This window comes from Podarcis cretensis, assembly GCF_951804945.1.
Source record: "Podarcis cretensis genome assembly, chromosome: Z".
Taxonomy (NCBI): Eukaryota; Metazoa; Chordata; class Lepidosauria; order Squamata; family Lacertidae; genus Podarcis; species Podarcis cretensis.
The window spans coordinates 17,662,453-17,678,712 of NC_137184.1; the positions used below are offsets into that span (position 1 = coordinate 17,662,453).

Below are 16,260 nucleotides of genomic sequence, written 5' to 3' on the forward strand. Positions count from 1 at the left end.
TGCTGGATCAGGCTCATGGCCCATCTAGCCCAGCAGCCTGTTCTCACAATGGTTGGACATTGGTTGCCTGTGAGAAAACAGCAAGCAGGACCTGAGCACAAGAGCCCTCTCCCATTCACATGGTTCCCTGCTATTCAGAAACATTACTACCTCCGGCTGTGGAGGGCACTGCATAACCACCCTGGCTAGTAGTCATCGATAGCCCTCTCCTCCTCCATGCATTCGTCCAATCTTCTTTGAAAGCCATCCAATTAGTGGCTGTCACTTCCTCGTTCCCTGGATGCCATGCAGTTGCAGGGAGAAGGCTCCCTATGTGATTCTGACAATGGCCAGCAGGAGGAGCTCCAGTATGCAATCTGTTTCTTCTAAAAGGATCCTCCCCACCCCTGCCATTGGTGTAATAATCTGGGATAAATTTTCTGCTCAGTTTGGATTGTTTCCTGGGCTGGCAATTGTTTCCGCTTGAAGTTCAAAAGCAACTCTGGATGCCTTTCTTATGACACCTACTCTAAGCCCATGTGACATAGTTTTAGAGCTCTTGTTCAATAAACAATGCAGATTAATCTGCAGGCAGCAGTCAATATACCATGTTATATTGTGTGCGCATAGTTATATGCAACCAGTAATGCACAACACACAAACACACATTTCACGTTGTACCTAGGGATGTAAGATGGTAAAGAAGAGACTGAGAGGAGTTACAATTTGTTGTTGTTGTTGTTGCCTAGTCGTTTAGTCGTGCCCAACTCTTCATGACCCCATGGTCCAAGAGCACGCCAAGCACTCCTGTCTTCCACGGCCTCCTGCAGTTTGGTCAAACTCATGTTGGTAGCTTCGAGAACACTATCCAGCCATCCTGTCCTCTGTCGTTCCCTTCTCCTTGTGCCCGCAATCTTTCCTAGGGAGTCTTCTCTTCTCATGAGGTGGCCAAAGTATTGGAGCCTCAGCTTCAGGATCTGCCCTTCCAGTGAGCACTCAGGGCTGATTTCCTTAAGAATGGATAGGTCTGATCTTCTTGCAGTCCATGGGACTCTCAAGAGTCTCCTCCAGCACCATAATTCAAAAGCATCAATTCTTCGGCGATCAGCCTTCTTTATGGTCCAGCTCTCACTTCCATACATCACTACTGGGAAAACCATGGCTTTAACTATACAGACCTTTGTCAGCAAGGTGATGTCTCTGCTTTTTAAGATGCTGTCTAGGTTTGCCATCGCCTTTCTCTCAAGGAGCAGGCGTCTTTTAATTTCGTGACTGCTGTCACCATCTGCAGTGATCATGGAGCTCAAGAAAGTAAAATCTCTCACTGCCTCCATTTCTTCCCCTTCTATTTGCCAGGAGGTGTTGGGACCAGTGGCCATGATCTTAGTTTTTTTGATGTTGAGCTTCAGACCATATTTTGCGCTCTCGTCTTTCACCCTCATTAAGAGGTTCTTTAATTCCTCCTCACAATACAATAGCCATCTCCAAATATCCCAAGGGCTTTCCCATGGAAGATGGAGCAAGCTTGTTTTCTCCTGCTCCGGTGGGTAGGACCCAAACCAATAGCTTTGAGTTACAAGAGAGGAGATTGCTACCAAACACCAGGAATAATTTTCTGACAGTAAGAGCTGTCTGACAGTGGAATGGACTCCTTTGGAAGATTGTGAACTCTCCTTCATTTGGAGGTTTTTAAGCTGAGGCTGGATGGAGATGCTTTAGTTGAGATCCCTGCAATGCAGGGATCGGGCTAGATTACCTTTGGTGTCCCTTCCAACTCTTTCAGTTCTATGATTCTGCTATGATTGGAGATATAAGAAGGCCTCGTTTTTCATACCACTTGCATTTGTTGCATGAAGCACTATTTCCCTTCCACTGCAGTTTGTTTCCCATGAAAACCAAACAACGGTTATTCATCTTGCTGTCTAGTGTGACAAAATCATGGCACATTCCTAGTTCCTCTGGGCACAGTGGTGGAGGAAGCTGCTCGGGCACCTGGGGTAGTGCGCCACAGGGGTGGGGTGCACCTCAGGGTCTCCGGGGTCTGCCTGCCTCCTCCCACTCATCTGTCCTACAGCTGGGGGGGGAGGCATCAGTCAGACCGTTTGGGCAGCGCAGAGCCTGCGCACGCCCAAGTCACCGCTTCTCTCCCAGGAGAGACACACGGCTCAGGTGCGCTGCAGGCCCCGCGGTAAGTGCCGCCTGGCATTTTGTCACCCCCTAGAGTGGTGACATCCGGGGCGGCTCACACCCACCGCATCCCCCTTCTTCTGCCCCTGTCTGGGCATATGCTGATGTCCAATGGTGGGAAGATAATTGTGCACCTTAGAAATGCAAACATGCAGGGATTCAACTTGTGTGAGATTGTATGGGAAGAATACGGAATAACAGACACAATCCTGCTTAAAATGTATATAGGAAGTGCAGTGTAAGCGATGGAAGTCAATCAATGAAATTTTATTATTAATTTCATATTGAGATATCTGAAGAATAAACTTGGAAGAAATTCTTCCAACATTTCTTCTTCTTCTTTTCTCTTTATTTTTTCTTCTTTTTTCTTTTCTTCTTTTTTCTCCTATGTTCCTTTTTCATATATATGTGCTTATTTGAAATATATATGTATGCATGTATTTGTAACATTTTGCTTATATTTTGTAACAATCATGGAGGGATTCAAAGAGACCTACTGGGTTTCCTTAGTAGATGAGTATTACTGTCACATCTGTTTTACAGCAATTGATTTAGGCCTGACACCTAGTGGCATCCTTGCAACACTGCAAGCAGTTTCTGGGTGATTGTTTTAGACTTTCTTAAAATTGAGCTGCACTGAACATTACAAAAATATATTTAGTTTATTTTAACCTTTCATTGAGTGGGTGGGGAGCGATACAAAACCCTCCCTAAAAATAAGTTATTTAATTGATGCTTTTGGGAGAGATTGCACCATACCATATTTACAAGGTGCAGGTAGTTTCCCACCCCACCCCCCCCTTTGTAAAGTATTTTAAACATTTAAGGCACTCTCTGCAGCTTCTCAAAGACTGCAATTCCTTGAACATCTTGGAAATGATGCCGTCTCACATTGCATTGAGGAAGTGTGGCCAGCAGGGGGCAGTGTGTGGCTCTTTCCACAGCTTACAAATGTTTGCATTCCCTGGTTGATACCCAGTTTTCTTTCTTTTCTTTAATTTTTTTTAAAATCAGCATCCTCCCTCTCCTAAAATTTCAAATTTTAGAGAAATTCCTCTCTCTCTGCTCCCAGAAATGAGGAGGAATCTCATCTGTGCTTTAGCTGAAGCAGGCCTGGGTATATCATGACCTCAGAGAGATAATTTTTGGGCTTCTTTGTTTCTGATCAGGTTTCCCTTCTGTCTGGTTCAAGACAACGTGCAACTGTTTTTTCTAAACAAATAAGTATGCTTTGCATCTATTAAAGGGATTACAGATCCCTTTATTTTAAAAGAAAAAGGAATATGGTGCTCATTCATGACATTGCAAAAGTATTTTTAAAAATCACAACAAATGCTCCGAAAGAGTTTAGGAGAAGAGATTGCTAGATCAGGCCAGTGGCTCATCTGGTCCAGTGTGCAAGCAGATTCTGAGCACAACAGCACTCTCTCCACTTGCGATCCATCCCTGGGATTCTATAAATAACACAATGGTGATGCAATTTAAGTAATTAATTGTGTTATTCATGTAATTTGTTATTTGTGTAATATGTACTGAAGTTATTGTGTAATTAATTTGTGTTATTCGTGTAATATGTACTGAAGTTCTCACTCTGGGCCAGCAGGGGGATACTGTAGATAGTTTTCACTCAGGTCCACATATGCAAATAAGGGATTGAAAGTGATGTTCAGTGATTGGATAGTTACAGAAAGTTGTTACAGTTGCGTGGTAGTGGAGCTCTATATAAGCAGGCTGGCTGAACCCTTCAGTTCAGTTCTGTTCTGGCCTGTGAATAAACAAGAGCTGTTGAAGAATCGCTGTGTCTTCTGATATGTTCACCCACAACTTAACAAACTTCATTCTGAATCCTCTAATAAGAACTGATCATACCATTGGTCCATTTCAATGGTGCATTTCAATAGGATCCAAATGTCCCTGTTTTCCAGGGACTGTCCCTTTTGTATGGCATCCAAGACCCCTATTTTTGTCCAGACCTACAAACCTGGCCAATCACCTTGCCCCAAGAAAGATGCAGATGGAGGAGAAAACGCAGGCTTTTGGCCCAAAGATGGAATGGTTGTCTACCAACCCAATAACCCCTTGGACAGCAATAGGCCAGAAAAAGCCTGGGGTGAGACCTGGCCACTATAAAAAACATCCTGATCAAGTTGTGCTCTAGTCTGAAAAATCAGGCAATTGCTATAATTTGGGTGAGGGATTTGGGGAAGGGCAGAGTATCTGCTTTGCATGTGCAAGGTCCCAGACTGAATCCCCAGAAAAGAGACCTCCTACTTGAAACCCTGGAAAGCTGTTGCCAGTCAGTGTAGGAAATCTTGAGCTATCTGGACCCAAGCATCTGACTTGGAATAAGTTGGCTTCTTACATTGCTATTTAAATCTGCCCTTGATTTGGAACCATAGGGACTAGAACCTTGTTTATTTTTATGGGAAGGGATGTAGCTCAGTTGTAGAGCACTTCCCATCTTCCCAAGTTCAATTCTGGCATCTTCAGGTAGGGCTGGGAATACCCCTTGCTTGAAACCCAGGAGAGTCTCTACCAGTCAGTGCAGACAACCCTGAGCTAGTTTGACCAGTGCTCTGACTCTCTGTCCTTTGTTCACATTATCATTTGTTTTCTCCCCGGGCTTCCTTCTGCTCCCAATCCTGTTGAGGGTTGGGTCTGTCAAACGGGTGGCACTGAGCTATTGCTTTTCCGATGCAGCCTCTTGTATTTACGACTCTTCGAGGGCCCAGTAATAATCTTCCCCACGGTTGTGACATGACAGAGCATGAAAGACTCAGCCATGCAGCATCAATCCTGCCTTGTAAGGAAGTCAATACTGCAGCTTGTCCTTTCAGAAGGGGCTGGGGCAGGCAGCTCCCTTGGTGGCTCCACCCAGCTGTGGGCCTCAGTTCCCTCTGACTTTGTTTAGGGGAGGGGGGACAGGACTTCCACTTCAGGGCAGAGGAGGGAGAGGAGTGGGATTTGTTCGGTCTGCTTTTCGAAATAACATAAGAGTTCCCAGTGGATCTTCTGGTTGGCCACTGTGAGAACAGGATGGTGAATTAGATGAGCCCCCTTTGGCCTGATCCAGCAGGGCTCCTCTTGTGTCCTGAAGTAACATTTGTGAGATGGTTTATAATTTAGTGAATAAAGGAAGATTCACTATAACAGGGGTCCCCAAACTAAGGCCCGGGGGCCGGATAAGGCCCGAGGGACTCGTCTATCCGACCCGCAGCGACCCCTGCTGCCTGCTCTTACCGGTGCTGCTCTTTACGGCTCCCCACTTCTGGGTCAGAGGAGCACCGGAAATAGTTGGTGCGCATGCGCAAGCGTTATTTGCGCATGCGCAAGCATGTGTGCATGTGCAAGCATTATTTCTGGTGCACATCCGGGTCAGAGGAGGCCTGTGCACATGTGCACAAGCTATTTCCGGTGCTCCTCCGACCCAGACGTGTACTGGAAATTGCGTGTGTGCACAAATATGGGCACACGTTCCCCCAACCTCCGGCCCGCCGCGCAGTCGGCGCTGGAGACACCAGCCTGAGGCATGGTAAGTTTGCTGACCCCTGATCTATAAAATTCCCTCTGCTTCCCACCACTTTTCCTCTCTCAACCAGAAAGGTCCCAAAAGGAAGAGAGTAAACACTTGGGTCTCTTCTCCACCTGACCGCTGCATCCCACAGTCTCTGCACCGTTAATAAACCCAAAATAGTTGCATTGTCCAAAGTTTTTAACACCTGTTCTATGTTCTGTTCAATTTGCAGGGGCCTCCTGGACGAGCAGGCCTGCCTGGGGCAGATGGTTTGCCAGGACCTCCTGGGACTATGTTGATGCTGCCGGTGAGCACCCGTTAACTGGCAATTTTGGCGGTTTGCAACTACAGTATAAAGACAACTTTTTTCACACAGGCACTTGCTGTTACCTGATACAGCATCTTAAGGTCATTTGGCTGTGTGGAGGAGAATTCCAGTGACTGTTAGTGGGGGGAAAGACCTGACTGTTGTAAGATGAGGTGGCAGAAGATTATTAGACCAGGTGACACACACGTCTTTCCTTTACAACCAAAAAGTAAATCTCATAGCCACTTGAAACAGCAGGTGGGGTTTTTTGCCCCCTACAATGTCCTGTTGGGAATGGTGCTACCAATCTACTCTCATTCCCAGCAGCCCTCCAGAAGTGAGATAATGTTGTCCTTCCCACCCCACCCCCCCAAAAAAGGATGTCATTCTCCAACTGATCCTCTTCTTTCTGCTTTCTCCACTTCAGTTTCGGTTCAGCGGGGGAGGTGATAGCGGCTCGAAAGGCCCCATGGTGTCTGCTCAAGAGTCCCAGGCACAAGCCATCCTCCAACAAGCCCGGGTAAGTGACAGGCGCCACTTTGGCATGTGGGACACTGGGCCAGCTTCTCTCTACTTCGTTCGCATGGTGGTGGATGGAATAAAAGCAGTAATGAAATTTGTGTTCGTAAAACAACTACGAAATATATCACCCACCAGCTGATGAGCTCTGATTCCTGCATTGCAGGGGGTTGGGCTAGATAACCCTTGGGTCCCTTCCAACTCACCAATTCTATAATTCTGTGCTCAGCTGAGTATGCCAGATATAGCTGGATCACCCCTCAGGGAAAGGCTGTGTGAGCAGGGGAGGTTTAGGCAGGCACCTGCATGACATTAGTGTAGACATCTGCTTGCTGTTTGCTCAGGGTGCATTCCAAAAGGAAGGAGCTACCATGCTAAACACCCTGCTTTTAATCAATGTAAGATGAATCTCAGGAGCATACAGCAACCCTAAGAGTGCCTCTCCTGAGAATTGAAGTGACTAGGCAAGGATACACAAGGTCAGGCATTCCTGGGCAGGGTTGCCAGGTCAGAAACTTACCAGCCTCTGATATTTCAGGATTCAAACCCTGAGACTTGGGGGGGAAACCCAGGTGATGTCATTGCAGTGGACCCTGGAGACAGAGGTTAATTGGGAGAAGGGAGCAGAAGAGGGCAGACCCAACCAGAGTGTCTGTGCTATAATTTGCAGTGCTATCTTGCCTGGCTGAAGTTTGCAAGCTGCATTCGCAGTCTTCCTTTTAAAAATAATAATAATAATAAAGAGACTGTCACCCATAGTCCCTGGAGATGGAGGTTAATTGGGAGAGGGGGCCGGAGGAAGGCAACCCTCTACCACTTTGTAGCCAGCTCCTGGTGGGCTGAAGCTTGCAAATTATTATCAAAGGCACTTCCGCCCACCTGGAGATTCAAGACCTCCCCCTGATACCTGAAGGGGACCAGGCAAAGAGGGAAGTTTCAGGTCAGACTAGGAGGTCTGGCAACACCATTCATGGAAGTTTGTAGAACAGTATTGTCTGGCTCTGGAAGTCACTATTTTAACATTCAAGTGGCCTGCTCAGATCCTAGGCTCAGGGAAAGGGCCATAGCTCAGGCACAGAGCATCTGCTTTATAAGCAGAAGGTCCCAGGTTCAGTCCCCAATGGCATCTCCAGGTAGGGCTGGAAATTTCCCCTACTTGTGGCTCTAGAAAGGCATTTCCAGTCAGTATTCCTGGCATTTCCTGACAATATGGAGTAAGATGGACCAAGGGTCTGACTCTGCATAAGGCCTCCTACTTACCTCAGCCCCTGTATTCAGAACTATGAGGACTAGAATCTTACTTTTTAGGGGATGGACCACAGCTCAGTGCCAGGGCCCAAGCTTTGCATGCAGAAGGTCCCAGGTTTGATCCCAGGAATTTCCAGTAAGGCAGGGAGAGACCTCCTATCTAGAACTTTGGAAACACAATGTCAGTCAGTGCAGATTGTACTCAGCTAGATGGACCAATGCTCAGACTCAGTGTAAGGCAGTTTTATGTGTTCTGTGTGGCTGCATGAAATTTAAGCCAGGTCTCAAATCCCACCGATATCAGCTAATTGTTCTTTGCTTTTCACTTTATATATATTTCTCCATACTTTGGATTTGGCTTCCTAAGACCAAAGCAGTGACTTTCCCCCCATTGGCCTTTTAATGGTGGAGCAGTTTAGTTAAACTCACAGCACACAGCTCACTAAATTATCTTGCACTTCTCTCCGCTGCCGCTCCCCCTCCCCAATGCATTATGATTGCAGCCCTTGGTTGGATTTTAATTACTGGAGAACACAGATAATTACAGGTCTTTTAAGGGATTGAATTCTTGCAATGGAACAAATTTGTCCTGGCGACGTTATAAAGTGCGGACAGGCCCATTACCTGCCAAAAGATTTATTGACTCTGGCCTAGCTACATGACTTTTTAATTAGTAGTTGAAAACAAAAAACAAAAAAACCAAAGATCCCTAGACTGTGACAATTTCTGAAGTTCTGGATCCTTGCTCTTTTCATAGAGGGCAGCGTTCCCCAACAAGGCACTCTGTAGGTGTTGTTGGAATCCAAGTCCCATCAGCCCTGGTCATTGCCATCAATATTCAGGGGTGATGGGAGTTGTAGTCCAAATAAATATATAGGGAGCACCAGGTTGCAGGAAGCCTGGCATCAGGGTACAAACAAGGAGCTGCTATTCCTAGATCTGCTCTCTAGTCCCAAGATTCTACGCCTGTAAATGTCGCATTTATCTATTTATTACGTATTTACCGTATTTTTTGCTCTATAAGACGCACCAGACCACAAGACGCACCTAGTTTTTGGAGGAGGGGAAAAAAATAAATTTGAATCTCAGAAGCCAGAACAGCAAGAGGGATTGCTGCGCAGTAAAAGCAGCAATCCCTCTTGCTGTTCTGGCTTCTGGGATAGCTGCGCAGCCTGCATTCACTCCATAAGATGCACACACATTTCCCCTTACTTTTTAGGAGGGAAAAAGTGAATCTTATAGAGCAAAAAATACTGTATTTATTCCATAAAATGTATGTGCCGCACGATTGTAAAAAGAATCTCAAAGTGATTTTAGAAAAAGATAAACTGATAACAATTCTTACTAACAAAAGTTAACCACAATAATTTAAGACTTTTGAAAAGCTGAATTAACAATAGGTATATATATATATATATATATATATATATGGACTCAAACACACATCAACTTTCTGAACATCTGGGGTGGCTTTTCTAAGCAAGAATATTTCTAGCGGGCACTGAATAGACTGGTGTCAATAGGCAGGGAGGTCCAAAGTCTAGGCGCCGCCGCACTAAAATATTGAATTCATACAAATGCGGACAGGGTATTTATGTGGCGGCCCCTGTAATAGCGTCAATTCCACTGATCAAAGTGATCAAAATAAAAAAATTCCCTCCAGTAGCACCTTAGAGCAGTGTTTCCCAACCTTGGGCCTCCAGCTGTTTTTGAACTACAATTCCCATCATCCCTGACCACTGGTCTTGCTAGCTAGGGATGATGGGAGTTGTAGTCCAAAAACAGCTGGAGGCCCAAGGTTGGGAAACACTGCCTTAGAGACCAATTAAGTTTGTTATTGGTATTAGCTTTCGTGTGCATGCACACTTCAGATAACTTGGTCCCAAGTTGTTAAGGGCGTTATATGCTAATGGCAACACCTTGAATACGGCCCGGTAGCAGATCAATAACTAGTGCAGATCTCTGAGCACAGGTGCTACGTGGTGATAAGGCCTTGCTCCTGTCAGCTATCATGCTGCAGTATCCTGCACTAACTGCAGCTTCCAGACTGAGCAAAATGGAAGCCCCCACATATTTATTGTCAACACTTTCACCAAGGTAGTGTCCAAAATACTATATAATGTATTTATATAATGAAATCAATATATACTGGTTGGTTAATATGAAAGGAAAAGATTCATAATTGCAAAGGCACATCCATCGAAGACAGTTTTCAGAAGAGTTCTAAAAGAAGGTATGGTTGGTTTCTGCCAAACTTCCACTGGTGGGGAGTTCCATTGGGCAGGGCCTGCCACACTAAAGGCTCCCTGTTTACCCCCCCCATGCTTTCTTGAGGCTTAAAAAAAAAAGTCCCAGCTGCATTCTGATTTTATCATTTTAACTGACAATTGTAATGGGATAGCATATAAATTGTCTAGAAAAGTAAAATCGCTGGGTTTTCTAACCAATGCTTTTCCTACGCAGAGTAGACCCCTCAAAATTAATGGAAATGACTACTTTAGGTTGATTCATTTCAGGGGTTCTTCTCTGAGTAGAATTTAGCTGGGTAACAACCCAGAGGAATTACCTCTGAGTAAACCTAATTCAGAGAACACCATATGGCTTCACCACTATGAGCAGCTATGTCCTCTGGTTGGCATGCAACTCTAGCAAGGTGACAACTGCAAGTGCCATTTTCACACCCTCTTTTCTCTCCCCCCCCCCACAGTTGGCGCTGAGAGGACCAGCAGGCCCAATGGGTCTTACTGGAAGGCCAGGCCCCATGGTAAGTAAGCAGTGCAAAGCTTGCTATTTTATATCTTTCTGTATACATAAAAACCTGAGGCTGTCATCACGTTCTGCAGCCTGCAGCAGCAGGCAGGAAAGTGAGGAAGTTCACCTTTCAGCAAGCAGGTAAAGGTGCTTTGAATGGTGGTTCAGCAAACCACCTCTCCATTTTAAAGGGGGGCTGGAGTTTGGGACAAGCTGTGAGTAGAGGGGGAGGGGCTTTGGGAAGACTACTAGAGGAGCAATAAGAGACAATCTTGGGACATAATGTTCTGCACCCGCCTCCACTGAAGGCTCTAGGTGTAAATATGTGTAAAACAAGCTGTGTTTCTTAAAGACACTAGTCTCTCCTGTGTCCTGCTTTCCCAATGGAAGCACAAACTCTGGGTAAGCATCTGTAACCTCCTGGAGTCTTGTTACCACTCAGCAGAAATTGGGAGTGGCATGTAACAATACGCATGGGGCTGCAGGGGGGAAACACGCATTACGAGGCACACATTGGTGCAAATGATGTGCATTGTTATGAGTGGAAAATTGCTTGCAAAAACTGGTGATTTGGGCATGGAAAGGATGCCAAAATCACCAGTAACCATTATCCAGGAATGAGAAGAGTTGGCTGGGGTGGGGTGTTGGGGTGCGCTAAGAATTTACTGATTAATTTTTCAGTTTGTTCCTTTCCCCTTTCTTTCTGAATATTCCTCTTCTCTTAGGGACCCCCAGGCAGTGGAGGCATAAAAGGTGAATCAGGAGACATGGGACCGCAGGTAGGTTTGTTTGTTTGTTTGTTTGTTGCATTTATAGCCCGCCTTTTTCTCCATGGAGCTCAAGGCGGCTTACATAGTTCTTCTGCTCTTCATTTTATCCCCACAACAACCCTGTGAGGTAGGTGAGGCTGAAAGGCAGTGACTGGCCCAAGGTCACCCAGTGAGCTTCATGATTGAGTACAAAATTGAAACCTGGTCTCCTAGGTCCTAGTGCAGCAGTCTAACTGATCCACCACATTGTACTTTCTTTAATCAATCAACACACTCATTTTGGAAAGCCTCTGTTGACTAGGTCCAGATAGGCAGGTGACATTTAACTCACCTCCTCCCAGGATGGATCACAAGGAAAGATCTGACTCGCAAGCTCTGCCTTTAATTTAAATAATACACAATAGAGCCATTTTTACCTATGAGGTGTGTGCGTGCGACTTTGCCCTCCTAAGAAAGGCTGCTCCATTTATCTCAGAAAGGATATGGATACCTAGCAGCTTAATAAGCCCTAAAGGGCCGTCCCTACAAATTAATCTGAATGTGGAGCTTGAAGAGAGTAGTTAGAGGAAGCTATTATCCTCTTACTTTCCCTTCTGAGTTGCCTGTTCAATGCCTTCATCTCACTGCATATAACAAAATGAAATACCTTTAGGAGGCTTAAGTGCTCTGGGCTGGTGATAAACTGTGCTTATCCCTTTCCACCTTGCAGGGCAAAGATGTTGCTCTTTGCACATAGGTACCACACGGAGCCAGGGACGCGGGTGGCGCTGTGGGTTAAACCACAGGACTTGCCAATCAGAAGGTCGGCGGTTCAAATCCCCGCGACGGGGTGAGCTCCTGTTGCTCGGTCCCTGCTCCTCCCAACCTAGCAGTTCGAAAGCACGTCAAAGTGCAAGTAGATGAATAGGTACCGCTCTGGCAGGAAGGGAAATGGCGTTTCCGTCCGCTGCTCTGGTTCTCCAGAAGCGGCTTAGTCATGCTGGCCACATGACCCGGCAGCTGGATGCCGGCTCCCTCGGCCAATATAGTGAGATGAGCGCCGCAACCCCAGAGTCGGCCACGACTGGACCTAATGGTCAGGGGTCCCTTTACCTTTACCACATGGAGCCAGGATGACTGCTTCAGTGGCCCTCACTAGGTTTTGCATCCTTGCCCTCCTTTGTGATTCACTTGAGGGAAGGGCTGTAGCTCAGTGGCAGAGCATTGGCTTTCCATGCAGAAGGTCCCAGGTTTAATCCGTGTCATCTGCTCAGGTTCATGAGGACTGGAGCCTTATTTCCTTTTTAGATGAGGGGCAGTCATTCAGTGGCAAAGCATATCAAAATATCAACAGAAATCCCCTCAGTACTGAGCTAGGTTGACAAATGGTCTGTCTCTGTGTAGGCAAATTCCTATGTTCCTGGTCCTATTATCGCAAGTAACTGGGAATATCCATAGCTCAGCAGGAGAGCATCTGCTTGGCATGCAGAAGGCCCTAGGTATAATCCCCAACATCTCCTGTCTGAAACCACACAAAGCCACTGACATTCAATGTAGACAATACTGTAGACCAATGATCTGACTTGGTGTAAGGCAGCTTACTAACTTTATTATTATTTATTAAATTTCTATACTGTACTGCACTAAGACCTAAGGAATGAGATCATCACCCCACTCGTACTAACCATCCCAGGGCGCTCAACCACTGCCACAATGTCCTTTCTTCTATCAGATCAAAATGAGCAGATAACAGCAAAGGTTGCTAGGTTCATAGAACAAAAGAAATGCCATGGTCAGATCACTTCCTGGTGCACCTGGACTTCTCTGCGACCCTTCCCCTCTGCAGGGAGGTGGGACCAATTCGGATGGTCCGCCCCCGCCACTTAATGGATCCAAATGGTTTCCAGAGAGTGGTAGGGGATGCTTTATCCCATGTTGATGGCCTTTCAGCTGATTCCCTGGTGGCCCGCTGGAATGCGGAGTTAACCAGGGCTATCGACTGTCTGGCTCCGAAGTGCCCTCTCCGATTGCATGGAGCCCGGACAGCTCCGTGGTTTTCTTCGGAGCTGAGGACGATGAAACAATCGCTGAGACGGCTAGAGCGTCGGTGGCAAAAAACTCACTCCGAATCTGACCGGACACAGGTTAGAGCTCAACGTCGAGCCTACCAAGTGGCGATAGCGACGGCGAAGAAGACTTTCTTCACCGCCTCTATTGCATCTGCAGAAAATAGTAGCAGGAGACTCTTTCAGGTGGTTCGTAATTTAACGGAACCACCTTTACCACCAGGGCCTTGTAAAGACCCCAAGATCTCCTGCAACAATTTTGCAAAGTTTTTTGCAGATAAAATCACTCATATTCGGAAGGAGCTAGACACCACCGTGGGAGTAGTGCCGGGGCGGGAGAGTGCTAGAGCTCTGTCTGGTCAAGTTGCATGGAATCAATTTCAATCCGTTACCCACGAGGATGTGGACAGGCTGCTTGGATGCGTGAAACCAACCACCTGTCTCCTGGATCCTTGCCCATCCTGGCTAATAAAAGCAAGCCGGGAAGGGCTGGGCGATGGGCTCTGCGGGGTGGTGAATGCTTCCCTCTGTGAGGGAACATTCCCAGATCCGCTGAAAGAGGCGGTCATTAAACCGCTTCTTAAAAAACCATCTTTAGACCCAGCCAGTATGGCCAACTATCGCCCAGTCTCAAATCTTCCTTTCTTGGGCAAGGTGATTGAGCGCGTGGTTGCTGAACAACTCCAGGCACGCCTGGAGGATGCAGACCATTTGGATCCCTTCCAATCGGGATTCAGGCCTCATCATGGGACTAAAACTGCCTTGGTCGCGCTGGTTGATGATCTCCGGCGAGCTAGGGACAAAGGTGAGAGTTGTTTCCTAGTTCTGCTGGATCTCTCAGTGGCCTTTGATACAATCGACCATAACATCCTTCTGGACCGTCTAGAGGGGCTGGGAGCTGGGGGCACTGTTATACAGTGGTTTCGCTCCTTCCTCCTGGGCCGTGTTCAGAAAGTGGTGGTGGGGGATGAGTGTTCAGACCCCTGGGCTCTCACTTGTGGGGTGCCTCAGGGTTCTGTCCTCTCCCCCATGCTTTTTAACATCTATATGAAGCCGCTGGGAGAGATCATCAGGGGGTTTGGACTGGGTGTCCATCAATATGCAGATGATACCCAGCTCTACCTCTCTTTCAAATCAGAACCAGTGAAGGCGATGAAGGTCCTGTGTGAGTGCCTGGAGGCGGTTGGAGGATGGATGGCGGCTAATGGATTGAGATTGAATCCTGACAAGACAGAAGTACTGTTTTTGGGGGACAGGGGGCGGGCTGGTGTGGAGGACTCCCTGGTCCTGAATAGGGTAACTGTGCCCCTGAAGGACCAGGTGCGCAGCCTGGGAGTCATTTTGGACTCACAGCTGTCCATGGAGGCGCAGGTCAATTCTGTATCCAGGGCAGCTGTCTACCAACTCCACCTGGTACGCAGGCTGAGACCCTACCTGCCCGCGGACTGTCTCGCCAGAGTGGTGCATGCTCTAGTTATCTCCCGCTTGGACTACTGCAATACGCTCTACGTGGGGCTACCTTTGAAGGTGACTCGGAAACTACAATTAATCCAGAATGCGGCAGCTAGACTGGTGACTGGGGGCGGCCGCCGAGACCACATAACAGCAGTCTTGAAAGACCTACATTGGCTCCCAGTACGTTTCCGAGCACAATTCAAAGTGCTGGTGTTGACCTTTAAAGCCCTAAACGGCCTTGGTCCAGTATACCTGAAGGAGCGTCTCCACCCCCATCGTTCTGCCCGGACACGGAGGTCCAGCGCCGAGGGCCTTCTGGCGGTTCCTTCATTGCGAGAAGCAAAGCTACAGGGAACCAGGCAGAGGGCCTTCTCGGTCGTGGCGCCTGCCCTGTGGAACGCCCTCCCATCAGATGTCAAAGCGATAAATAACTACCTGACATTCAGAAGACATCTTAAGGCAGCCCTGTTCAGGGAAGTTTTTAATCTATGATATTTTAGTGTATTTTTGGTTTTTATGGAAGCCGCCCAGAGTGGCTGGAGAAACCCAGCCAGATGGGCGGGGTACAAATAATAAATTATTATTATTATAAATTATTATTATAGCAGGGGCAATCAGAATAAGGGCCACTAACTGACTACTGATTCAGGACTTTAAATTGTGCTCTTATATCAAATTTCCTTTTCTGCATATATTGTAATGTTTTACTGTTGCTATGGCCATTGGCTAATGCGAATAAAGTTTTATCTCTCTCTCTACTGTACTGCCCTTCGTCTAAAGATTACAGGGCAGTTTACGATATAAAAACACAAAAATACATACCATAATAACAAGCAACAAGGACACACCCACCCACTCCACAGTTTAAATGGCCATAGATTGTTTGATTAGCCAAATGCATGTGAGAAGAGGAATGTTTCTGCCTGGTGCCTAAATGTATTAAATCATTCCTTTATTCAGAGCAGTGAGGACTAGAATCTTACTTTATTTTTTATGAGAAGGGCACATGGTAGAGCATATCCCAAATTCAGTCCTCACTGGCATGGTGGATGAATCATTGGTCTGCCTCCATATACAGCAGCTTTGTGTGTCCCTATGCTTATCTTTTTTTCCCATGCTCTGTTCCATTTGTTTCAGGGACCACGAGGGGTACAAGGACCCCCAGGCCCATCGGGGAAACCAGGACGACGAGTATGTGTGCAGTGAGATTAAAAGCATGCTTGGTATGGTCTTATGCATTGGGTCCACACAGAGTGATCTGGAGCTGTCAAAAGAGGGCAGTCTGGTGGCAAAGTGTGGGGAGAAGGATGTGTGCAAGCATGTTTAATTGTGGGGAAACCTCTCCTGGCTGCGTGACTGTGGAAGGCCCCCTGAATCGGTTCAGGGCCTGGATTTGGTTCGTGTTCAATTATCCTGCTTTGCAGCTGCTGGATTGGTCTCCAGCCTCTGTCCAGCCCTAAAGATGGTTGGTTGGGAGGGTGATAT

General features: G+C 46.9%; 1 protein-coding gene across 3 annotated transcripts in view; it reads left to right on the plus strand.

The window, feature by feature from the left end:
* COL5A1 (collagen type V alpha 1 chain) overlaps positions 1-16,260 on the plus strand; it is a 181,126-nt gene that overhangs the window by 86,185 nt on the left and 78,681 nt on the right. For all 3 annotated transcript variants that reach the window (XM_079961194.1, XM_079961196.1, XM_079961195.1), the window contains exons 12-16: positions 5,913-5,987; positions 6,415-6,507; positions 10,462-10,518; positions 11,231-11,284; positions 15,913-15,966. In XM_079961194.1, coding sequence (XP_079817320.1) covers positions 5,913-5,987; positions 6,415-6,507; positions 10,462-10,518; positions 11,231-11,284; positions 15,913-15,966 — 333 coding nt within the window. The remainder of the gene's footprint in view (positions 1-5,912; positions 5,988-6,414; positions 6,508-10,461; positions 10,519-11,230; positions 11,285-15,912; positions 15,967-16,260) is intronic.